Source organism: Falco punctatus, assembly GCF_963210335.1.
Source record: "Falco punctatus genome assembly, chromosome: 5".
Lineage (NCBI taxonomy): Eukaryota > Metazoa > Chordata > Aves > Falconiformes > Falconidae > Falco > Falco punctatus.
In genome coordinates this window covers 83,483,926-83,510,582 of record NC_137584.1, presented here as the reverse complement: position 1 = coordinate 83,510,582, position 26,657 = coordinate 83,483,926, and the positions used below count along the sequence as shown (strand labels likewise).

Sequence of the window (26,657 nt, the reverse complement as noted above, 5' to 3'; positions counted from 1 at the left end):
AGAAGGGCAGGAAGGAGGACCCAGCAAACTACAGGCTGGTCAGCCTCACCTCCATCCCCGGAAAGGTGATGGAACAGCTCATCCTGGAGGTCATCTCGAAGCACGTGGATGAGGCCAAGCGCTTTTCAGTAGCACCCAGCGACAGGAACAATGGGCACAAACTGCAACACAAGAAACTCCTTCTGAATATGAGGAAAAACTTTACCCTGAGGGTGCCAGAGCGCTGGCACAGGTTGCCCAGAGAGGCTGTGGAGTCTCCTTCTCTGGAGACACTCAAAACGTGCCTGAATGAGATCCTATGCAACCTGCTCTAGAAGACCCTGCTTTAGCAGGGTGTTGGACTAGATGACCTCTAGAGGTCCCTTCCAACACTGACTGTTTGGTGATTCTGTGATTCTGTGACTGGGGAAATTACAATTTATGTTTCATTTGTCAAATTACACAAACTGTACAGCTTTGGGTTAAGTTTCTTGACTGGATGGCACTTTGACATTTGCCTTGCATTGGTTAGTTGATAAGAGACACTATGTATGTGTACATATCATATGGACTACTCTTTCGTTCAGTGCCATTACTCCAATTCCTTTTAACTACAAAATTATTTCAATTTTATCTTTCAGCTTTTGTTCCTACATTTTCAGGTGCATGTCATGCACTCTACCCGCATATTTAGGTATTTGGTACTTCCCTTTGAAGGTTCTTTTTTAAGTGCTGTATTGATAACAGTCTTTAGTATTTCTAAAATGTATTTTGACAAAAAGAATTCCCAAGTACCCAATATATTTTAAGTCTTATAAAGAAAAAACAACCTGTGAATTCTAAATCACTAATATTAAGCATGCAGAGTTATCCTCAATGATGTAGAATTATTGCTAGATGTATCCCTGTAGTACTATCAAACTTTAAAATACTAAATAAGTGGGTGTGACTGAAAAAGAAAGTCACATTTATGAAGGTACGTTTTGTAGATAGGAAGAACTTTTAATTCTTTTTTGGTACTAAATAGTGCCTCATTAAGCTAAAACTCAGTGTATGTCCCTGACAACATTGGATTTTATAATAAACGTTTCTGTAAACTCATAATAATCCATTCCTGTAAGTATTACAAGTTCCAAATATCTGCTTCAAGAGGAGATACAATCTGAACAATTTAGAGTAGTAAAATTTCCTAGATCAGGTATATTATGATTACACTACTTAGTCTGTGATGCCTTGCAAGTTATCCCACATTGTTTCCTTTTTTAAAACTACTTGCGTTACAGATGACAGTACAAATGTTCGTTTCACATTCATTTTAAATTATTTGATTTTCATCTCAAGAAATAATTCTGCTGGGTTGTGGGATTAAGTGCAAGGATCACAGTCAGGTTTGATACATATCCTATACATCTGCATTTAGGCTCAAGATTTACAAGGAATAAAAAAATGGAATGCTATACATAATTATAATATTTATAATTATATAGATTATCTATTACATAAAGCTACACACAAATGTAGTGAAACACTCTATACACGATGTTCTTATTTACATTGCTTCTATAGAGAAGCATTTTATTGAGAAAAAATGATTCATTGAAAAAAATCCTCTGAGCTACGCTTATAAAGACTTCCTCTACCTTATGTCTAAATTATGTATGTAAAGTCAGTCAAGTAATGTGTACGTATGCATAAACTTATTACCAACTCTTAGTTTAAATTATTAAAATCAATGATGTTAGTGAATATCTGCTAAATGGAGTTCTATGAACTTGAGATTACATAAAATTAAGCGCCATCTTTCCCATTAAATAGAAACATTCATTTTGGCAACACGACACAAAGGCAATTAAGATGGCCTTGGAGGTGCAGCTACGAAGCCTTGCTTAAGCCCTGACAGACTTTTTGGACTTATTTAGAAGGATGCGATGGAAACACAAGCACAGAAAGGAACTGCAGCAACTATCAAACACACACACCCCCCAAAAAAAAAGCCATCTTACTGCATGGCAAATTCCCAGAACAACCCACTTTAAACAAGTAGACAACACTGATTTGATTTATCGGTGTGAATTAGATTTTTAAAACCCTAGTATTTCATTATGTCAGTAACTGCTCAAAAAGCATCTGCTTGCATCCATACATTAAGGGACACCATGTGCTCTTTTTATACATTTGGATTTACACAATTAAACACCGTGCAACAACCCCAGCACCTCCGGGCCCAGCCTGGGGTCTGACGCCTGGGAGGCAGCTCTGCAGGAAAGGGCCCAAGGGCAGCATGGTGGGCTCCAGCCCGCAGCAAAGGAGGGCACCAGCCTCCCATGCTGTACTGGAAGTTGCATAGCCTGGAGTTACTGTTTTCCCATTTTACTCAGCACTTGCTAAAATATATAGTATCATACAACAACAGTTTGGGTTGTAAGGGACCTTAAAGATCATCTGGTTCCCGCCCCCCGCCATGGGCAGGGACACCTGCCACTAGACCAGGTTGCTCAAAGCCCCGTCCAGCCTGGCCTTGGACTCTGCCAGGAATGGGGCATCCACAGCTTTGCTGGGCAGCCTGTGCCAGTGCCTCACCACCCTCACAGTGAAGAATTTCTCCCTTACATCTAATCTAAATCTGCCCTCTTTCAGTTTAAAATAGTTACCCCTCATCCTATCACTATACTCCCTGATAGATCCCTTCCCTATCTTTCCCATAGGCCCTCTTTAAGTACTGGAAGGCCACTGGAGACTCCCTGGAGCTTTCTTTTCTCTAAGCTAAACAACCCCAACTCTCAGCTCAACTCTCTTCATGTAAGAACGACCAAACCAATGCACAAAAATATTCATAAAACTTAGAAATATAACTGTACATTGAAATTTGATTCCATAAAATCATGCATTCTCCAAACTTCCAAAATTCCAAAAGATGCATTTCTTCTCAGAAAACGTCCCGTATCAAATTTAATCACAAAAGATGCTTCTGCATTTGCTACAAAGAAACCAACCTCAAGCCTAAAAACAAGCTGTAATTTAGCTCCAAATATGAATGAATTCCTCACTTGAAATTAAAACACAAGACACTCAGAAGAACAATACATTTGCAGAGCTGTATTTCTTATCTAAGGAGGATATTTTTGCTCGGTACATGGTATGACAAACATGGATTGCTTCCAAAAGAAGTGAAGAAAGAGGAATTTGGAAACAGTTTTGAAATGTGAACACATGTGAACGAACTGATACTGCTTGGTAAAGTGTTTGCTAATTTAGCCTGACTATCATCATCCATCTTTTATTAGTATGACATTTTCAAAATCTGCTGTTCTCCTCCAACAGTGAAAGAATATACAGGACCCTCCAAAGAAACATTTGCATTGTAAACTTGAACCAAAGAAAATAAAATTCATTAAGCAATTTTCATAATGGGCCTGCCAGTGTTATTGTTCTAATGGGATAAGCATTAAGTCAGTAGTTGCCAAATTATTGTCAATATATATCTTCAATTTGACTGTTACTTTTGTAGTGTGAATTATTCAATGATCCTAGGGCAAGAAAGTGCATGCAAATAAGCTGTGCTAATAAAACATCAGCTACACCACCAGGAGCCACATCTTCAAGGGTATTGCAGAAAAGCTGGGGATTGTATGAGACAGACTCAACGACGCAAGTCCAGAACGATAGCTGAGGTTTATTACTTGTGTTTGGCCTATTACTGGTGCTTGGTTCATACCTTGTCCTTGATACCTGGCTGTAATTCAGATGCCACACTACTGGTTGCTTTAAAGTGCATCACAAACCCAGTACAACTGGAAAACAATCTAAAAGACATGCAGGGAAATTTTTAACTGGCTCAAGAACTCTGCTGGAACCTTTTTCAAATGATCATATGCCTCTTGGAGTATTTTCTATATTTTTCCCTATATAATGAAATAGTAACATTGTATCAACGTAGGCATTATGAAGAAAAATATTTTTATTTACTCGCATTTACAGTCAACTTTGCCTTAAGGATTTGGTGATTTTATGGCTCCCTCAGTATTTATATCTCCAAATGACTTCAAATGAGCTCATCCTAGAAACTGTCAAGCCTTAAAAATTAAAACAAGGATGAGCTGCATGGAGTTTCTTTTGTTCGCTTTTATCCCCAAGTTCATGCACAATGGGAATAATAAATATTGTTTCACAAAACATGGAAAAAAAAGCAGAATCAACAAGCAAGCATAGGAAACTGATAAGAAACTTATATTGTATTCCTGAACATTCTTGTCTTTAAGGAGTTTTATACAGTGAGAAAGAGACTGTAGATTTAATATCCAAACTCACTGAATGATAATAAATTCATTAAATAGATTTTTCTGGCCTCACAGGCAACTAGCACTGCAACCACTTCCATGCCAGCACATTTTTATTGTTAAAAAGATTCACTTAAAACAGACCAGCACGAATGAATTCATCATGATCACTGCTATTATAATGAATCATTAATATCCTAGTGAAAAATTTATTATTATGAATAAAACATTCCAAATGATGAGACAGAAAATGAAGCATTACTCTGCAATGTATCAGAGAGAATCAAAGTGATGTTATGGAAGCTGGCAAGATAAAAAACATTTTTTGCTCTAAATCTTTCTAGATGTCTTTCCAGATGCTTCACCTTTATTTTATTTTCTCAAATGTTTATATTTTAGCTGAAGAAAAAACAAATATGTTCAGCAACATTCTTCCCTTTATATAAATAAAATGTCCAAGTATACCCATTACTTTGGCCACAAAACCAGTTCTGCCCTCAGAAGGCACATTCTTATCTTCAAAACATTTATTTGAGCATATGTGATTGTGAAAAAAAGCCCCTCCTTGGCAACAAATAGCAAAGTTAATTTTTTAAACTACTTATCTACCGCGTATATAGCACAGTTATAGTAGGCTTAGATAACTAATTAGAAGAGATAACTTTGATATTTGCACTATTACTCTGCTCAGATAGGGAATTAAAAGGACTTAAAGTAATAATCATCTCAACGTGTCATAGAATAAAAACTTATAATGAATAGAATAATTGCTCTTTTCCCCCTGCAGTTAAAATCAGAGTAACCAAATGTGTCTTTGAATTGCAGTACACAAAAATTGCACTGCAGCTTACTACAACTCGGCTTGGACAAGCAAAATAACAAGCCTGTTACTGAGATGGACTTCTGCAGCTAACTAGTCTTAAAGTGAGCCCAAAGCAGAAAGCATAGCATTAGAGTCCAAAGGGCCATGACAAAGGAACAATTAAACTTTGAAGGGGGATTAAATATTCCTTATATTCTTGACAGACTTGATTTGTCCATTCTCCTAGACAGAACTGTATATAGCGCATCAAAGCAAGCAATATTATAACTATATGCTTGCTTCACACATGACACTTAAAACACTCAGCAGTACCTTAGAATTCGATGTGGATTCCAAAAAGCAAAGCCTGTTGCCAAATCCTTCTGCAGCAAGACACAATTTCTGTTGCTCCTTGTAAACAGTTGCAGTGCACTGCAGAACCACTTCGTCATCCTACCAAAAAAAACAAAAACAGAAGAGCTGTTATGCTTCTGAACCAACAAGATCTGGGGAAGCATTTACAAAACCATTGCTAAATGCAGGAACAGTTATCCCTGAACACAAGCTGAATCAAATCTCAGCATAACTTTTATTCTCAGAGTTGTGAATGTGAGCAAATCAATCAAAACAATTATAACTGCACACGTGCTTTTCCTGTTTGCCTATTCTTGAAACACAAGTCAGTATGTATGAAATAAAAAGTTAAGGCACTAAATCCTTGTAGTAACGTAGTTGAAGGAGATCTTGTCAACAAACCTGAAAGAACAGAAGCAAGCCCTTATTTAATTCCCAGTTCTTCAAAGTAACATAACCATGAGCTGGAAAATCCCTTTGCAGAAATATCGTTCAAGTTAAAAAGAAAAAACTTCATTGTGTCTATTTTCTAGCAAAGGTTTTCTGTTTAAGAATAGCAAAAGTAGTATCACCCTGTGCATTCAGGCCATTCAACTATGAAGCAAAACTAGTTTCCAATAATAAATATCACACGAATGATTATAAAGTGGTCATATTTAACGCTGTAAATAAAATGTCATACAACAATAAAACTACAGGCTGCAGCATGCAACTGGAAGCAGAACAGCATGAGACTATGTTAAGTATGCACACGTTAAGGCAGGCACGTTTACAAAAAAAAGTTGTTCGTACAGGCAGCTTTTTACATAGGGACATTCAGAAAAGTCCATCAAATTAAATGAATGCCTGAATTTAAATTGAACTGAGTAATTTGAAGCCACTTGTAAACACCTATCCTAAATTAAGCTGGCCTTTTATTTGGTTTAATTTACTTCACTCTTGTAATTAAACTAAATTAAATTAAGGTGTATTTAATTCTGAAAAGAACAGAAGATTAAACAGAGTTTAATCAGATGCTTTAAAAATTAATTTATGTCCTTTTTTTTTTTTAATGGTCCCTACGTAGCAAACCCTAGCCCTAAAAGTGTAGGCAAACCCATTTTCCTTGTATGGCAGCAACAGTGTCCAAGCTGCATATCACTCATGAGCCACAGCCAACTGTAGAGGCAAAAAGTAGTAACTGCTTCCAGTCAGACATTAAATCCAGAAAATGTAATATGCATACATATTATATGTGCAGCTGACAAGGGGCAATTGTAATTAACAAAGAACAATCCCTACAGGCCAAAATCAAGGATCCGGAAGACCACATATACAGACCTAAGACCTTTGCTGTGCACTCTTTGTAGAAGTAGCATCTATTAAAACCCACAGGAATTGGAAATCGGGGGTGGGTGGGAGTGCGGTGTTTGTTTGGTTTTGTTTTTCAAAGCTCAAAATTAGTATTTCCTAACCTTAATTACACTTAATTAAAATAAAACTTTTTTTTTTTTCAGGTTAAAGGTTAGATTGCAGCTGTGTAAAGACATTCTCCTTCCTCCTTCTCTTCCTAAATAACCACACCAGCAGAATGGAAACTCCGGTAACCCTGTCACCATCACACATTGTGCTAGAGCTGTCTCCAAAAAGTCACCAGAGAAGATGATCATACTGTACCACTACAGCCAGAGACAGGAAACATAGTAAGGCTACTCTCTTCTGAAAGGAACCACCAATTTCATTTTGTACTGCCCCGTTTTTCAGAGAAAGTTTGAAAAGTGTTCTACATAGCCCACCTACAAAAATGATTCTATGCTGACAGCAGCAAAAATAGAAGCTGGTTTGGGGCAAGTCCCTGACATACTTAATTTTAGTTAATGATCTAATGCATCATATCCTTCACTGCAAACCAATTATGCACAATCACCAAGCACACATGTATAATGTAAATGCTGACTGTTGGAGAATTAAAAACAGGAATATAGCAACTGCTAAATTTCCTGACACAAAAGCTTTTTCAATTCATTTTGCAAACACGGTCTCTTTTTTTGCTGTACAGCGTACATGGCTTATTTTGTTAAATATATAGCTCACACATAAAGACAGATTTCTTAAAAAATGCTTACTAATTAACGAACATAAGTCAGCCTCCCATGCCTTTTCAAAAGTCAGTTCCTGGGTTGGCAGGACATGCTCATTAAAACAACAAAGCAAATCGCAACTCTGTTTTGCTGCATTTCCTTTGGTTTGTGTGCAGATTGTTACAAGAAATGTCCTCTTCATTCAGACCACAGAGTCATAGTCTTGTGGAACTTCTAGTTAAGGTGGGGTTGATGAAGTTGCCAAGGAAGGTTAAGAAGATGCAATGCCATTGTAAGATCAAGTGCCAGGTGATTACAGATGATGATACACACACCCAAGTCTAAGTTATTTTGCATTTCTGTGCACATCGTTAGAGACTAATCCAATATAAACTATACCCCGGGTTCAGTCTTCCAACATTTTCTGACTACGTGTTCAGAAGATTCCTATAGAAATGCATTCGATTGTGTTGCAGAATTAGATTAAGATACACAATTCCACTCCATGTCTTTAGAGCAGACTGGTAAGTGGGTAAGCATCTCAGCACGTCTTTGTAAACCTGTTTTCAGATCAGTAAATGCTACCCAGTTCCAGAACCAGGAGGGCTAAAACCACATAATTTCCTTATTTGAAGTCACATCTCCAGGAGACCTTCACTGAAGGTCACTTTACTCTTGTATGAGGAAAGCTACAGTGTGCATCATATTAAATGTCTATTAAAGAAAAATACTTCTCAGATATTCTTAAACCTTGAATTATGATATGTCTCAAACTGGTTCATTTCCTCCTATTACCTTCTGAGCATTTTCACATCCATATGTTATGCAGATGAGGCTTTCGATCATCGTATTTTTTTCTGTCAGTCACTGTCAGATTAGAACTGATGAAAGTAATTTACATTTCAAAGGACTAGAACTGTAGCCTTCAAAAGGTAAGCAAATACATCATTACGTATCCAAATACACTCCTATGCAACTCCCCTAACTCTCCTCACCTGCGACTGAAGACTCAGGGGTAGAGGCAACACAAGGGTGCTGATAAGAAAATTAGTGACTTTTAAACATCTCTGCCAAATGATGAGTTACTTAATATTACCATAAACTAAATAGAGACCAAAATTAAAGAGATTCCAAGAAGCCAACTTCAAGCACAGATGTTTAATGTTAAAATGTAATCACTTATAGCAGCTTTTGATTCACTTGGAATCTAAACTCTTGGACAAAGTGCGTTTTAAAACATGTAGGAATACTTTTTTGTGCCTTGCCAATATTAAGTGTATAGCCAAACAAAGAAAACCCTCATCCTCTACAAAACAGTTTTGAGTCTTTCAACTGATCAAGGTAATGCGTGTATTAATAGACAGTAGTGTGTCTGTCATGTTCAATGAAACAAGTTTAGCATATACTTGATCGCGTTAAAACCCCGTATCTATATTCTGCTGTAACCAACGAAAGTATTTGATTTACACTTCATATACAAACCAACCACAATACACGTAGATTATACAGAATGTAGTGTAGTCTTGAAAAAACTCCAGCAGAGTTTGGAAGAGAGGGCAATAGCACAGACTTAAAATCCCTGCAGAAAATAGCACTGCCAGATATTTATTATTTTTGTTTTCCTGAATAATCATCACTGATACCCATCTGCCAGTTTCCTCCATGGAAACTATAATATTTTAATATTTCCACCCCAACTCACTATCACCATTGCAGACTTCACTAGTAAGCCCAAAGATGCTGTTTTGTCTTCTACTTTTCCAGTTGTTGGATATAGAAAAAGGTATCAAGAGAGCAAGGGAAGATGGGTGTCTATAACCACACAAATTCTGCGCACATGGTTGTGCTGCAGCTTATTATTAAATGCACAAGGCAATGGAAGTCACCATAACAATGGAGCACAGTCTCAGATATATCTGCATTTCCTGCGAGTAAGCGTGAATCCAACTTGAAAAGCTGTCCATTTAGTTTAGGGGCGTTAACGGATGACTCTTCCATCCATTCCCATTCATCCTTCAGGTGACATTCTGATCTGGTTCACAACACTTGGGAATTTGGAAGTGTGGTTATCTCCATCCTACAAACGGGCAGGTAAGGAGCAAAGAGGATACTGCCTAGCTACAGTAACAAGAGTATGCCTATGGGATAGCAGAAATGGCACTCAGATTGTTACACGGATCACCTGAGCCAGAAAGCTATTCCCCCTCCCAAGTGTACAAATGAACTCGCCGAAGGCAATGTGCAGCTAAGGCTAATGTAACCAGCCTTATACAGTGCTTTAAGATTATGACCAAATACCATCTTGCAGTAATCCATTAATCCTGATAAATTCTTGTGTGTCAGCCGGTACACCAGTTCATAATTTTAAAGATACCGTATCTTCCAGCCAAAAGATATTCTGCTTTATATTATGTCAGATACCTGCACTGACTCAAACAGCATAAGCTTTTGATAAGCACACCACTGCATTTATCATTCTGATTCTTCAAGAAGCATTCTGAAAAAACAGATAGATGTTATCTATGCCATAAAGCCCTATTTATTTTTTAAACATCCAATTTTGAAAAGCAAGGACAGTTATTGAACGAAGAGCAACACACAGCAGATTCTTAATATCTATTCCTTATGGGCTACTTAATTATTTTCATGAAATCTTTATACTCACAGAAACTGAACAAATAACTAAATGATTTAGCAGAAGACCCAGGAACTAAAAAAACAAAAAAAACCAACCACCAACCTTTAGAGGCACCGTAGCATCTTCTACAGTAAGAATTACTCCTAAAACCAAAATACTGCCAGCAATAGCCATAAACTGGCAAACTACATGCTCAGGCCTGCATTCCAGAAGACCAGATTAATGACAGAAGAGCATGGGTTTGCTGTCAAGGTACAGTATTAAAACTGAGTTTTCAAAGCCCCTTAATAGCACTTACTTTCATCTACAGAGATTATTTGACTTTTCTGTGAAATCCACTCAAATCTCCTAAGATTACATGAAATATATACTACCCAGGCAAGAAAAAGGTTATTTTCTCATGTAAAGATGTGGGCATGTTATGATCCAACATGAATGTTCTGACTATGTATGTTTTCCCAAGATCACCAATTTCAAGTTATAACTGAAAACAACATATATATGTGTGTGAATATATATACACACACGTATATATTTCTTTGTAACAGTGTTACTCCATCTTATTAAACCCTGAAAACTGATGCCTCCTGTGTGAAGTCAGTTTTGACTAATCCTTAACCTTCTCAATATGTTAATTCTATTAAAGGACTAAAACTGGCTGGCTGAATTGCCACAGGTAGGCATCCTCCACAGCACTATAGCTGTTAGCAACTCTTCAATACAGACATAGCTGTGATTTTGAGGGTAGAATATTTGCCTTGTGGCATTTGTCTGGAAATCTGCTAGTGGGTGGTTTCTTTGGATTTTTTTTAATATTCTTCGTGGGCTGGTTTTGTTATTCTGCACACTGTAGTACCTTAAACTTTTAATAACAACACATTTTTTAAAACTTCTGAATTCATATCTGGTACTGGTTTAGTAGGGAGTCAAAAGATGGAACAAAACTGAATAGTTTCTTTATTTGCATTCTTCAGAATGCAAAATGTAATTTCCTACCCTATGTCTTTCCCCATTTCACACACTATGCCATTACTGCCTCCAAGTCTTCTATTTTAACCATGCAAGAAAAACACAATATTGGAGATTATAGTATTGCTATGAAACTGTGCAAGAAAAGTTGATAAAGTAGCAATATACTACAAGTAATCCATTTATTTAGAAACACTATGTGCTCCAGCCCAAGGTTCTTCAACTCATTACATCATGACCTTGACACCTGCATTTTGCTTCCATTTCAGGACAAAAATAGGCAACATTTTTCAGGTATTTTCCTTGATTTTAGAATTGATATTTTACTCCTTTGCAGAGAATGAAGCAAATAAAACATGAACTGTTACTAAATCAGATTATTTGCTGTGCTCTTCATAATCTGACCCATTATACATCATTAAAGTTGTAATGCTGACTCTGTGTTTCTACCATTCCATGACAGTATATCAGTCCTGAAACTGCATATGGAACAGAGAATGTCACATTTGCAAAATTAAGCATTCAAAGGTTAAAACTGGTAAGTTATACTTGTACATTCTAACTCAATTCTACTGCTGTTTTATATGGCAAACACTGCAGTTAGTGGAATGTTTCCATGGACTTCCATATGCTATAAATCAGCATCTCAGAACAGACTTTAATAGTTCAATCTTTAATAGCTTCCTCAAACTCCACATATGCACAGTTCTGCTTCACCGCATCCCATTTACTGTTCAGCTGTGCAATTGAACTGTGCAACGAGTACAGGTGCCACATACACTTTAAAAGCAGATTTACTGATAGAAATTTAGCCTGTACAAACTGCTTTTGGCCTAAGGAAACTGTAGAATACTTCACGACTTACAAACTTCACTTCAGCTTCCCTTTGCCTTGTTTGGATAAGCACTAGATTAAGGAGTAGAATAAAAGTTTGTAAGCCCTATCAGCCATCAAGTACACGACTTGCACAATTACTAGCAACCATATGGTAACAGGATATTACAGAAACCAATCCCCTAATATGACCCTAGTGAACCTGTGCCCCACCCCCCACAAAAAGGATATCAAATATAACTTCTTTTATGCTAACATGTGAATAACACACACCAAGTGGCCCATAAGACAACTTCCAGTGTTGACGGAAGCTCTACTACCAGTTGCCCCGGAGCCTCTTTCTTTCTGTGCTTTGCAAGAAGGTAAAAACAACAATGCAGAAGTCACGTAAGATATTTTTCCGCCTCCAAATCCTATGGACAAACAGAAGCTTTCATGCATAGGATCTATTAAACATCATGTACATAATACGCAAGAGCTATGATCAACAAAAATTAAATAACTTTTCAACAATCCTATGGGATATATCAATTGAACCAATGCTTAGAGCATAGCATGACTTATTTAAACCACAAATTCTATTTTTGACTGATCAACCAACGTCTTCAGACAAGTACCAAATTCTGTTTTGAAATACCACCTTATTAGTGAGATGACTCTAGAGCTTCTGACATCTGGACACAAAGGAAGCCTGTGACAGAGCTAAGAAGAGGACCCAAACTTCCAATTCCTGTACCTGAGCTTGAACGACAACTCAACTGTACTCTTGGTAGTAGATGACTGTCATAAGAGTTAGCCATAAAATTGTAATAGTCATGTCCTTGGCTGGTGGAAATTAATGCTCAAACTCTCTTAAGGGGGAACAACCTATAAGGAACTGAAAACAACCTTAGCACACTGCACATCCCTTAGGTAGGGATGCAGTGTAAAAAGCAATGAAGAGACAACAGTGCTATAGAGTAGGGTCTGCTGGTTACAGTGAATCAAATGCTGATCAACAGCAAGTCAACACCAGGCAGCTGTATAGAAGCCAAAAAGCTGGGCTAACCAGGAAAGAAGTGCATGTGACTACAAGAGTAGTGATCCTTTGACTTCACAGTCAACACTGGTAAGGCTTCAGCTCAACTGAAATGGCCATTTTGACCCTTTGTTTCAAACAGAGAAAGGACAGAGAACAAGACTATTGATAAGTGGAGTGGGGGGCGGACAAAGCCAAAAGAAACAAACAAGAAAGATGCAGCAAAACTGTTGGGATGCAATTTGCTTAGACTGTGGGGAAACGCAGCAACAATGTCATATATATATTGTTGTCAATAAAACATGGAATAGAGGACAACTAATACTGTTCCTCACTGCATTAAGAAAATTAGTATTAAACAGGGACTAAGTTTTCTGAGTATATCAAAGCATTTTCACAGAACAGTTTAGAAGTTTCATCATTGTAAAACTATAAAAGGTGCTCAAGAAAACCTCTGTCAGAAGGATTTATGTATAGCTGAACTTGCCTTACAATGAGAAGGAAGATAAAGAAGTTACTTTTCTGGTAACACAGTTCCAGATAGTCTGGACACATTTTACTGTACATGTTTTAGTTTTATCCTGCAGGAGGAGTAATTTCACTGGAATTTAACATTATTCCAATGGAATTATCCTTTGAGACAGGAAACCCCATGGAGAACAGATGGAATTCTAGAGGACCAGACTAGCTAGGAGCTCCCAGTACAGTAGTATGAAACAGGCTGCTAGTACAATAACCATGTTATTTCCTCCTCCTTCCCCAAAAAGCTCTGACTTAAGTCATCAGAATAATTTTGCAAAATTACAGCAAAGTCGTGGTGATCTGCAGCACTAAAGATGTGTTAATTTAAAAAAAAAAATAAAAAAAGCACCCAAAACCACCCATCTCGTCACGTATATTCATATTCAGCACCTGTCAGAAAAAGTCTTCACTAGACAATGATACAAAGAGCCTACAAGAAAGCAATCACTACGTACAAAGCAAAAAACTTGATATGCAGCACTCAAATGGAGTGACGGTGTATGGCAGCACGGAGCTTATCAGTGCATCAGCACTGAGCAGTGTGTCTCAGGCACTGCACATCCCAACCTATGGGTTCCACCAGGGCAAAACGAAGCATGTGATCAGAAGACAACAAACAGATCTGAGTGAGTGGCTCCAGCACACCCAGGTAAGAAGAGACACTTCTGTGCTCTGCAAAGTGCTTCATGGAGAAACAAACACACGACTGAGTTTGATCTTCTGGGTACTGCAGTGATATCGTAGGTGTCTCTACCCTTCAACTGCACATGCTAACCACCTCCTCAAATAAACTACTTATTAGTGATAACAACATGCACGCAACACTGAAAACAGATGTACTGTCTATGTGTAATCTCAAAGCTTCCTCTTCTGGCTTTTTATTCCACCCAGTCAGCATGAAACGGTCTCAAATTTGGTTTCAGCACGCAATGGCCTCGTGTACGCATGTGCTAGTATGCTGTTGATTGAGCTCTACTAAAAATATGTCTGCAAATGAACATATTTCCAATTGAGATGACTCATTTTATTATTTCTCACCAATTAGCTTCTGTGGTCCTACAATCCTAAAAAAATAAAAAAAGACAAGTTCAGCTGTCAGTGCCTAATAACAAATTAATCTGTCGGTACCATAGTTAGTAATGGCTAACTCTGCATCTGACACAGCTGATGGAGGAGTGGTGGAAAACATCTGCAATACAGTATGAATATCAAATCAAACACAAAACAGCTGGTGGGCTGATTTCAGCTTTTTTAACAGCCTGGATATGTCAAATTTATCTCTGATGTAATTCCACTATTTTAGGAATTTGATAAGAATTCTGTTGCATTACATCCTCACTCACTAGTTCCAGGCTATGTCTCTTCTGCAATCAAAGGTGTGATTACAGCATGGGACGTACCTATGCTATATTTGTTCTTGCTGGTGTGAATAACAGTACCAGTAAAGACAGAGGTGACAGCATGCTAGAAAAGGTGTCCACAAGATTCTGCAGGCAAATACAAGATTATACCTATAATCCGTGTCAGGCAGTTAACAAGCTGCTTCTAAACAAATGCCAGGTATTTTATAACCCCCACGGTGCTCAGTCCAAGCTAACAAACCAGACTCTCACCAGTATCTTAAAATGCTGTATCTGAAAATAAACACTGAAGGGTTTTACTTTTACAACTCTTTTTCTGAGAAGGACTTCTTTAATCTCAGCTGGAGAACAGAGGCACATGATGAAACAAATAATTTGTTCAAGGTCACATAATACTTAGACTTCAACTGAACACGTTCCTTTTGGTGTATTCCTCCTACCCTACTAACAGGTTCCACAGCAAGAAGGCTCTAACAAGACATATCTCTCGTGAACAGGGCTCTCTCACCCCAACTCCAGCATCACCCCTTTTATGCAAGAATACATGAGAAAAGTTCACCACCCCTCAGTCTTGTATCTTGTGAGCACAGTAACGAGGCTAAGTCAGTAATACGACCCTCTGCTTGAGTTTCTACATTCAATTCTAGACCACTTTCTCTTCCCTTAATTTCTTCAGCAGTATTTCTTGAAACATTCCACCCCAGCACTCTGCCAGACTGCTATTTTGCAGCTGCCTGATCGATCGTGCAACCTTTCCTCTCTAATTCCCAAAGACTCACCTACCACTGTGTTTGTTTTATTTTTGGAGCAAGGTTAAAGATTCATTCTAATCTTTATCTGTTTCAGCCATGTCATACTCTGTCAATATTTCTCCCAGCTTTCATTCTGAAGCTGCTCTAACTTATGAGATTAACCCTTTCACTTCACAGACTTCCGAAGCAATGCTTTCTTGTCACCACAAGAAGTCTACCACCTTCCCGAATTCTTTCCTGGACTAATCCCAGTTTGAAAAAATCTCTCAGACTGCTGTTCACAACTTCTCTTCTAAGCATCTCTGATTTATGATCTATTCTTTCCTGCAGACCATTAATGAAATTATTAAAATGAATGTGTTACCTTCCCATGAACAACTCCAAAAGGGCTATTACCAACATCCAATTTCTAGACAGCTTAAAATTCCACAAAAGGGCCATCATACAGCTGGAGTTGTGTCATATTACGAAACCCCAAGCAATCGTAACACTAAAAAGCCAGTTCCTAGACACCTTCTTTAAATAAGTTAACATAAAGAAGATTCTTAGCCCCCCATTAAAGAGATTGGTGTTCCCTTCAAAAAAGAGACCAATATCCAATCCACTCCCCTGTCTCCAAACGGTGCTGCCATTCTACATTTATCTCTTCTTAATACACGCCAACATACCCATTTCTCAAAACACTGATGTACAAAATAGACTGTAACAGTTTTAAAATACTGAACTGCAAACTTTGTATCTAAACAACTACAGAGTCTAGATATCGGGAAATAATTGCATTCTGTAGGGATGGCACAGCTGAGGGGAAGAACACTAAATTGAGCAAGTGGCAGATAGATTTTGTTCCCAGATATCCCACCAAACTTTTATAATTTATTAGTCAAGTTATTTCCCTGTGCTTAAGCCCCTTTTCCACAACTTTTTGGTTGCATTTGTTTACTCTCAATTCTCCCAGCCAAGACTATTCAAATTCAGTTTCAAAATAAATTATATTATAAGTGCAGTATTAAATACACACTGTAAGAGGAAAGAAACAAAACCTCACATATAGCATGAAATATTTTGTTTGCTGGGTTGGTTTTGAGTTTTTTTTCCAGCAAGAGTGAGTTTAAGCAGCAGCTACAGGCTGTATTAGGAGAACTATCCAGTGGTCCAGCCACACAGTCTCCCAAGAAGGCACTGAAAACTTGCAGATCCAAGTTTTTATTAAAAAATAATAATAATAAAAAAAAGCAACCTCCATAAGCACAGTGCTAGAAAAAACACAAAAAACACACAATAAAGTAAACCAGCTGGAAGACTGCTTGGTGGCTTCACCTCCAGGGCCCTGGGAACAGGCAGCAATGAACATGTCAGGTATTTGGTTCGATAGGCTGCCTGTGGCTCACAGCTGACATATCTTTCCTCTGTCTAGCAGAAACGTCATCAGGTTTGAATAGTAATCATATTCTGCAAAATCATAAAATTGGAAACTTACTGCTCTGTTCTTCAACAAGTAAAGAAGATAAAAAGGAGCAGCAGGACAAACGGGACTGAGATATTCAGAGAGCAGTGACTTGTGATTTTGACTACTCCCAGTGATCCAAGTCAGAGCTACATACAGCAGAACACCAGGTACAGACCACCACTTGTCTCTGAATAGGAAACATTTTTTATAGATTGATATTTTGTTTTTTTATCGCTTGATATTTTATTGTTTTATCTATCCATCTCTGAGAAAAAAAAAAAAAAAAAAACAAAACAAAAACATGGCATTTGCCTCTGGATTTCCAGACATCTCTCAGGAAATTGACCTTCTCACAGTTGTATCCTCTGTTATTCCCTCACTTTTCTAACCCCACCAGTCCCATGACGATCTATCCTTCCTATCCCACACAACGCTTTACACTCCTTTTCTTCTTCTCCTTATAGTCTTTCTCCCATTCCATTGATCATATCTCCCGCTTTCAGCCTTCCCGCACCCCATTCTACGATCCTTTCCTTGCATCACACCTTCCAGCCCTGACACAGTTACACTACAGCCAGGCATGGCCAGTACCTCTCTGCCCTCCTCTCACATCCCTTCCTGCTCTCAGGTCTCCAGAATAACCCTTGAAAAAGCCTCAGCATGAGCCTTCTTAGCAAGATGTATGATTTACCTTCCTCCCTCCCCTCCGTTCAGTGAGCACAAGTACTTCCTTGAGGGATGCTGCCAGCTCAACATTCATCAGAGCTTTCAGCCTTTCTGCTAGAGCGAGCAATGGTGTCCCCAGAACTGGCAAGGGGCTGCAGGCCACGGCAAGTGTCCTGGGAGAGCCACAGCGCACCCAAGGGCAGGAATTCCCCCCATTGCACTCGCTGATCTGCTTCTGCACCCACCTTGTGCCAAGTGGGATTCAGTACAGTACCTCATGAAACCGAGCATTCTGGCTGAACAGCTGCCACAGAGCAGTGGGGACTAATACGTAACAGTCTTCACAGAGAAAAAAATTCAGACACACAGGTTTTCAGTTTAAAAAAAGCCTCTCTGACGTCTCCTCTGCCTCAGTTCTAACGATGCAAATACTTGGCCACTGAGCAGTGGGAAGAAAGGCAGGGAGGCTCGGTAGCCCTTTCTACCTACCCAGGAGGTGTCAGGGAAACAGACAGTTGAAAGTTTTTGCAAGGGCATCTTCAAACCCACACACACGCACCCCACCCCACCCCCCAGCATTCAAGAAAGAAAAAGAATGCAAAGAAAAAAGAAAAATCAAGAGTCTTTTCCTGTTAAGCTTTAGTGTACTAACACCCCAAGAAAATAAAAATACCAAATCAAAGATGAGAAGCAGCCTGATCTTGATTGCATTTAAGAAGAAATCATCATACCTATTTTGTAAACATATTGTGTGACAAAACCAAAATAATTTCTATTTTGCAGAAGGGTGTTCTACCCATACTACCAGCTGCCAGTCAAGAGAGCAGCACTGTGACAGCCAAGGATGTTAAGCCTCAGCTAATCCTGGAGAGGTTGAGAGGGTCGGGGTTTTGTTGCCAGACATTTTCAGCCCTAGTAATGGTACTCAGCTTCACAAGAAAAGTGTTATGAGGCCAACATTCCTCAAGCAAGGAAGCACAGATCGCATTGACAGTTCTTGTTCACTTTACCCAAATTTAGAATCAAAGTAGTTAACCCATATATTTATTCTACAACTTTAATCAAGTCATATTATGACAATCCACACCATTAGAGTCCTTTTTTTCATTAATCCTGCTTCATGAGAAAGAGGTTCCAGACAACAGTAATTGTGCATTTTGTTTAACTTGCCAGCTCTACTTTTGCCTCGCTTTTATGATTAAAATAAAGCTAGAAAAACATGATTTGGGTTTAAAAATTAGGTTTCAAACCATTGTTATGTAATCCATAAAAGTGCCCTGACATCCTAGAAAAAGTATAGTGCCATTAACTAACAAATCTTCATCTCATTTGACACATCACAAGACACACAATGGTCACAGGGCTTACTTGGCAACTGCTGCCCCCCAGAAGCACTCCCTATAACTAAGTATGTGTCATTTACTTCATATAACTTAAGAAAGAATGTGTATTAGGGTGTAAAGTGACAGAAGCCTTTCCTAAATGTAGTAGGTGCATCTAGGCAAGGTGCTACAATAAACCCGAAATACTTTGCCAGGAAACAAGTGTTCTAGCTGGCCCCTGTGCTTGCTGTTTGTGAAACTAATAGGTTACTTCTCGGTAATTCCTAAAACGCTGTTGAGTGGGGGATGGGGTGGGGTGGGGGGGCAGGTCTGTGGCATCCTGAAATATAGACGCAGCTCAAAACAAGCATCAGTATACTGAATATCAAAACATCTGAACAGTTCATACCCTGACTGCATTCTTTTCTCCTCAAACAGAACACGCGAAACACTGAATTTTGTATTGTACACTACAACCGGCACACAGTGTCCGCCAAAAGTCAGATTTCTGCTGCAGAATTTAGGTCCAGATCATTAAGCAGCCACATATCCATGGGTTGTAGTGAGCACGGGATATTCCTCTGTACCTTACCAAGTGCTGCAGCTTGCTACTACTCAATCAATACTCGACAATATCAAAGAAAACTTCCTCTGGAGAAAAACATATTATAAATTTTGTGGCAACTGTCTTGTCATTCCATTTGCATTCTCTTTCATAGAATGAAAAATAACATTAGTATAAAAAGACTCAAATATTCAGTGCAATACCAGTGTATGTCAGATTAATAACCAAATCTTTTACTGCAGTATGCTAAGATTTCTTATGCAGGATTTGTCAAAGACTCTGTGCAGGCATTAACAGAACAGTAAGTAGATCCCGATGCATTCTGTGCTAAGCTTGACTTTTGAAACAATAAAAATGTATGGGTTCCTAAAAGAATCTCTCTTTACCTTAGCTTGCAGGGCACTTCTAATTTTTAATCATTTATCTTGAGTCCTTCATAATCTTACTGTGGAGCTGAACAGTCATGAAAAAGCTGTGAGATTCAACTAGCACACTGTATTTTGCAGCAACTGCTAACCAAGAAAAACTGAGGAATCTTCAGATAGAAAGCTGTTTTCCTGTGTATCACCAGGTTCTCATGCCAGCGGGTAATTCTTCACAGATTTTAATCAGGTGCAATGACAGAAGGCTGCAGTGAACTGTAAGTCCCAAAAATATGTTATTAAGCAGGTGCGAAAATATCTTTCAAGCTTATGTACATGTTGCAACGTAACATTCAGAGACAGCCTGATTTTTTGTTTCCTGTTTCTTCCCCTGAAAAAACCCAGCTATCATCAACGAGTCACTGAAATGGAAAATTATCACCAAGAATATTGAAACGACAGGAGTATCTTCCAGCTGCTCCTATTTTAACCGTAAATATTTCAACACAAAAAATTATGCACAAGCACAAACTTAAATATTATAAACCACAAATTTATATTTGTGTAGTTTTTGTTCTTCCATATATATATATATATTACATGACATGGGATAAAAGGTATGCTTCACTCTACTCCGAACAAAGAAAAAGGGCAAAAGCCATCAACAAAATCTTGCCATCTTTCTTTATACAATGGAATTTAACAGTTCTGTATTATACTAAAAAAAGTACAGTCTCTCAAACAAATAAATATTGAAAGCAGGTTAATCACAGCTGAAAATAAAAGTTTTTAAATACAGATTTCATGATGATATGCTGAACTTCATTTTTCCCACTCTTATTTACAGGGGGTGGGGGTGGGGGAGTGGGGGGTTGGTTTTTTTACAACTCTGTCATTGCTTCCACAGTACTTTGAGAGTACTGAGACAGGAAAAAGTATCATGTTATCATAAGAGCTGCATCTGATACTAGAAGGCCTCCCAGAAATCTGCCAGAATTGCTACTAAAGATGAGAGAAAAATTAACATTTTTATTTCCAGTATGAAGATACATGTATAGCCTGTTTTTCACAGGCTGCCATTTATCAAGTGCCACCCTCGCTAAAAATTGCACTGTTAGAATAATTGTAAAACAGAGAAGTCTGAGAAAAACAAAAGAACATTTTAACAAGGAAAATGTATTCAGAGTAACGGTTTCATGTGAGTCAAAGAAAATCAAGGCTGGAATTTTTAATGCTGGGGTGTTGGGGTTTTTTTGCTGTTTTTCTGCACGTTACATGACTAGAGTGCTGTACTTCAATACCTTTAAAATTTAATACTTAATGTAAGAGATGTCTAAACTACAGAACTTAATATATTAACTTGCCTACTTACTACAGAGAATATCACTTTGTATGACCATTTTTCATTCTTCCATGCATGTCAGCTGATGGTTAACATCTGCCGTTAAAACGCAGGTGTAATTCAGTCCCACGAAAGCTTTCACATTGCCTCAAACATGGTACATGCACATGACTTCATTTTGGGTCACAATTATATTTCAATGCTTGCCCTCTAAATTCAGTAAATGTAGTGTTTATCTGAATAATTTTTAGGTACAGCAGAAAAACTAGGCTGATAACCACTTGTATATCAAAGAGGCTAAGAACCATGAGCTCCTACATGTTTCTTATGGCTCCGCTGAGTCCCTTTGGATCACTGAGCTCCTGCAAACCATTTAGACTCGGATGCACCACACCTAACTCAAGGCATCCAAAATTCACTCACCTAAGTCTATTTAGCTACCACCTTTCATTTACATCTACTCAGCCTCAGCTCCCTTTACAGGCAATGGTGGGAACTGGGTTTTCCAGAAAACAAGGCACCTTCTTGTGAAACTAGAATTTAAGACAGCCGTGACGAATCGCCCTCTGCAGGTATCTCCTCCTCTCCTTGGACTCTGCAATAATCCCCTTAGGCTGGGGTGACCAACACTTAGGTGCTCCCAGTTCAGGTGAGATAAATCCCAGCCTCAGCATGCTCATAGAGGCTTGTCTGATGGTAAAGAGGCAACAGAGAAACATTCAACTTCTACAGAACAGTTTCGCGTTTTCAGCAAAGTGGCAGTATGAAAACTAACTCACAGGCATCAAATATAAAGAAATTTAGGCAAGCTTTGCCTGACTATTGAAATTACAGTTCTGTTTCATGTAACTACAAACCAACAGCATGCTGCAGACTGGGGCTTCACATTCTTTCACTGCCCACTGTTGTAGCCAAATGACATAAAAACCAAGAAGAACACCTCAGCTTATTAATTTCAACCCGAATCGCATGCAAAGCTTGGCATTCAAAACAAACTGTCAACCGGTCATTCCAGCTCTACTCACAACCCTTGAGTCCTCAGTCACAAGAGGAGTTGCCCCCCAATTTCTGTACTAACTTACTAGCGTGTGCATGCAGCACCTTCAGTGCCCAAAGGGCTGAGGGGCAGCAGACAGATGGTCGTTGTGATGGCAGCACGAAGAAATCCTGAGGCAGCCCAGGATTTATAGAGACCTCGGGTAGCATGAGTCATGAGCCAGCCATCTCTCCACTGCTCCACCAGCTGCTCCAAAACATTTAGACAGAGCAGGAAAAGCTAATAAAAAGTCTTGGAAGAAAGCGTAAATTGGGGAGGCTTTGGCAGTCCAGCTTCCACACGGCTGGCTGTCCCAGGAAGAGGAGGGGGGTTGCTGCAGCCAAGCTTCAGACATCTATGGCAAGCTAGTGCCGTTAGGCTCAAACAGCCATTTGGCTGTTTAATGGTCCCAAAAAAAGGGAAAAGGTGTTTTCAGGTTCCCTCTCGACTGAAAAGGGAAACTAGATGAGTACCTCAGACATGGACTTCTAGATCAGATCAACCATATCCTAAGCAGCAGGCTAACATCAAGGAAAAAAAATCAAACCAAAACAAAAACTGAATGGCTGACATAAATCCTGCTATACTCTCATTTTAGGCCAGCATTATCAAATGATAGTAAGAGTCTTCATGTCCAATTTTTGTGGGCAGGCATAAGACTATAGACCTGACGTAACAGAACCAAAGCTGAGGTCAGAAATCGTTAATTCTTACAGTAACTACCACAGCAGAAAAGGATATTTAATAAAAGAAGCGGGTATGCCCCAACGCACGATAGAGCATACTGTTAGCATTACAGCATATGGATTGTTGGACAAGATTTATGCAGGCATGCATACATCTACACACAGACACACATATGCATCAAGTCAATATTACAGGAAGCTAAAAGTTAAAATTCAAGGTTGCTGGTTTCACTTGGCCTCCAGCCCCCAACAGTTCATCTCAAGTAGTAATTAATAAATGTAATAGACATAAAAAAATCTGTCTTTTCCCCACATGCTGTCATAAATCTTAAGAATATTTATGGCTAAGTAGAGCTTTTCATGACCCATGTTGAGCAGGGCATTGATCTCAATACTGCAGATGTAAAAAGGAAGAAAATCTCTTTGGAAAGGAAGATATACAGAGAAGGGCAGATAACTATGAACTTTGCTTACATAAATATAGCATATTCTCTACTTCAATAGTGACATCATTTTAGGTTCATCCTAAAGCCCATATTTACTACTAAACTAGAAAGATGGTGAAAATTAAAGGAGAGCGAAGCCTACAGAATGAAGTGATACAGGCCTCTGTGCCTCACCACTTGAAACCACTATGGCACACAGGATTTAAGCCGGTTTAAAGCGGAAGGTCACTAGCATAGCTCACATAACTGTAATGAACAACAGTTGCATGCCTTAGTACTTCAGAAAGGAAATGCTGCAACAGTGTGTGAGAAACTACAAATTAATTCGCAAGATACTTCCCTGCTATGAACTATGGAAGAAAAAATTCACATCACCAAATAAGAGTAACTTTTTTTCCCCTTCAAGATAAAAGTTCATCTGCTATAAAAATCTCTGCTAAAATCAGCAAAGAAAACCAAAAAAGATTTACATCCAGGGCACTACTATAGTAGTCAAAAGAAGCTTAGCTATTGTAATCAGTAGGAAATCTGGTAGTAAAAATACTTGTAGAGAGTTCAGCCCAGCAGACGCTTAATGCTTATGCAGCGAAGAATACAGTGGAGGACAAGATTACCTGCGAAGAATAAAATCATGGAAACAAGAAGGGATGTACAACACTTGAACACTTGCTATGCTGTTGTCCCCCTCTACTTCCCCAACTTTGAAAGAGTAAAACCTTCTGTGCCTGCCCCCCTGAAATCATCATAGATTCCTGGTTGGTCACGTCACCATTTTCATAGTAATAAACTGACCTAGAAGTTTGTGTCACTTTTCACATTGATTATTGCAGTTGAGGATGCAACCCTGTAGTATTTGCATTTTAATTCTTCTGAAAATAATCATTTTTGAACTGAAATGCTCAGGCTCAGCCCCTACTCAAAGACAAATGTGTAAGAATGTTTGTAAGATGACTTTTTAAGACCTGAAAACCTGGAATCTTTCACACAGGTTTATCTAAGAAAATTAAAGCATATATAGATGCAGTGATAAGATGACAGAGGCAGAATCACAAACTGCAAAAATAAAAAGTGCACAGGTGTTCCTGCTCTCATTTTTGGCTATATCAAGAAATACTTACATTAATAATGTATCATTTTAAGACTGATTATATTTACTTTATGACATGCTGAGAGCTTTCTGGAAGGTGTTGCTTTTGGCAGAAACACATAGCACTGTATCATACTGCTAATGGTAAGGCAGAACCTAGCAAAACTAGACTTAAATAATTAGTATAATGGGTAACACCAAATTGAAAGTGATCAAGGTGTGTCTTAAGAAGACATGTTTTACCCCCAAAAAAGATACTACAATCATATGTTTATTTTAGCAGCCTAGAAAATCTCTTCTGGTGACTGCATCTGTTTCATTTACCCAGACGGGCCTACACATCTGTTCAGTTCCATTTAGCAGCTTGAAAAAGAGGGAGCAAAGTCAACAGCAAAAGCAAAATCTGAAGAGGTTCTGGGGTTTCTCCATGACTCACAGCCTGTAACACAGCCAAACTATATTAGTTTGCTGTTCAATGGTAGAATTTGTTTTACCAAATAAAATACAAGCATGACTGAAGGAAATGCCGACGTACACTAGAGGTACCAAATCTGCAACAGAAATTGATTGGGGTTTGTGCAAGTAGAAGTTTGTTCTTTGTGGCTAGAAGCTAGCTCTGTCAAAGCAAAACAGAATCATGCACAAACAGCACAGCTTTTAAAACTGCTTCAAAGGAGATGGGAGTTTTGATTTGACTTGGTTGGGTTTTGACATGTTGCAGTTAAGTTGGGGTTGGTGGGGAGGATTGTTCTTCAACATTCAACTGCCTTTAATTTTTGCAAATAGACATGCTATCTATACCTTCGTTATAGGAATGCAGCTTCTCAAAATATTCTTCCACAAATACAGAATGCGCTCAAACATCCTGAAGTGTATACCCATGTGACTTCACCATGAGCAAAATATTTTATTTTAAAAAAACCCCAAACATACAAACATTTTTTATACTTTATAGTGCTCTCCTACAAAAAGTATGATTCAGTGTTCTTGGCCTTATTTCCAAGGACTTATTCCAACTCTTTTCAACCCCTCTCTTGTTTCATGACCCAGGAACAAAAGGGGGAGGAACACAACACAGGACATATACTAAATCTAGAGTTTTTAAGACGGCGGAAAATACGATCAGCAACACTTCCCAGAAATAAAGCTAAGTATCTGCAATTTTAGAGGTGCATTTAGTTGTACCACGCTGATCTAAAAGAAAGTAGATCTTACAAACCCACTCAGAAGGACGACAGCTGTAAGAATGAAAGTTCCTATAAAGCATATGCTAAGAAATAACACAATAAACTAGCTCTGAACACCCTTGACTGATACGGACTGGCACTGTGCAACACTTGCTGCAAAGCTAAAAGATGCTAAACATACCAGCTTTTGTTTTATCTGCTTATTTGGTTGATACACTTTTGTGTCAAGAAACTGTCTATAAGCATCAGTCCAGTTGTCATTTCAAAACAGCAATCTGACTGCATCAGATTTGTTCCTCTCTCCAAAGGTAGGCATCTACTCATGCTTACAATCCATGCAAGTAAACACCAAAATCTTGACGTCTCCAGCACAGTCACAGCAGGCAACACCATGATTCTCTTTGGCTCCTAACTTGTGTGTCAGGCTTGGATCTCTCACTTACTCCTCAGACATCCCAGCTGACACCCAGTCCTGACTTGTCAGTAACATCCCTCTGCCACTGCATTTTTTTATGCTTCAGTTTCTCCAAGCTCGTTTCCTTTGCACCTTAATTACCAAAGCACTCACTTCTCCTGCCTTAACCAATGTGTTCACCTCCAGCTCCTATCTTTTTAAAATGCAAATATAAGAACAATTTCCCTAAACTTTTGCTTTGAGCCTACACTCACCTTCCCCACTGCCACGTTACTTTTTCTCATGCCAATTTACATGTGTATCCTAATGTTGTTAGTAATTAGAGATGGTCTGGAAATGTGGTACCTGCTTAAAAAGGAAAATTATTGGGGAGGGCTTTCTAACAAGGGCTGAACAGTAAATGACAAGAAAATCACTTTTACATTAAAGAAAGGTTTATGTAATTTCACACTTTACTGCCTTCCTGTAATTTTTAGGAGAACTCCATACAGTTCGAAAATCCTTTGTAGCTAAGCTTCATCTGTTACTCA

At 38.5% G+C, this 26,657-nt stretch overlaps 1 protein-coding gene across 2 annotated transcripts in view; it reads right to left on the bottom strand.

The window, feature by feature from the left end:
* RYR2 (ryanodine receptor 2) overlaps nt 1–26,657 on the bottom strand; it is a 455,638-nt gene that overhangs the window by 335,975 nt on the left and 93,006 nt on the right. For both annotated transcript variants that reach the window (XM_080389100.1, XM_080389099.1), the window contains exon 2: nt 5,392–5,511. In XM_080389100.1, the coding sequence (XP_080245226.1) occupies nt 5,392–5,511 (120 nt within the window). The remainder of the gene's footprint in view (nt 1–5,391; nt 5,512–26,657) is intronic.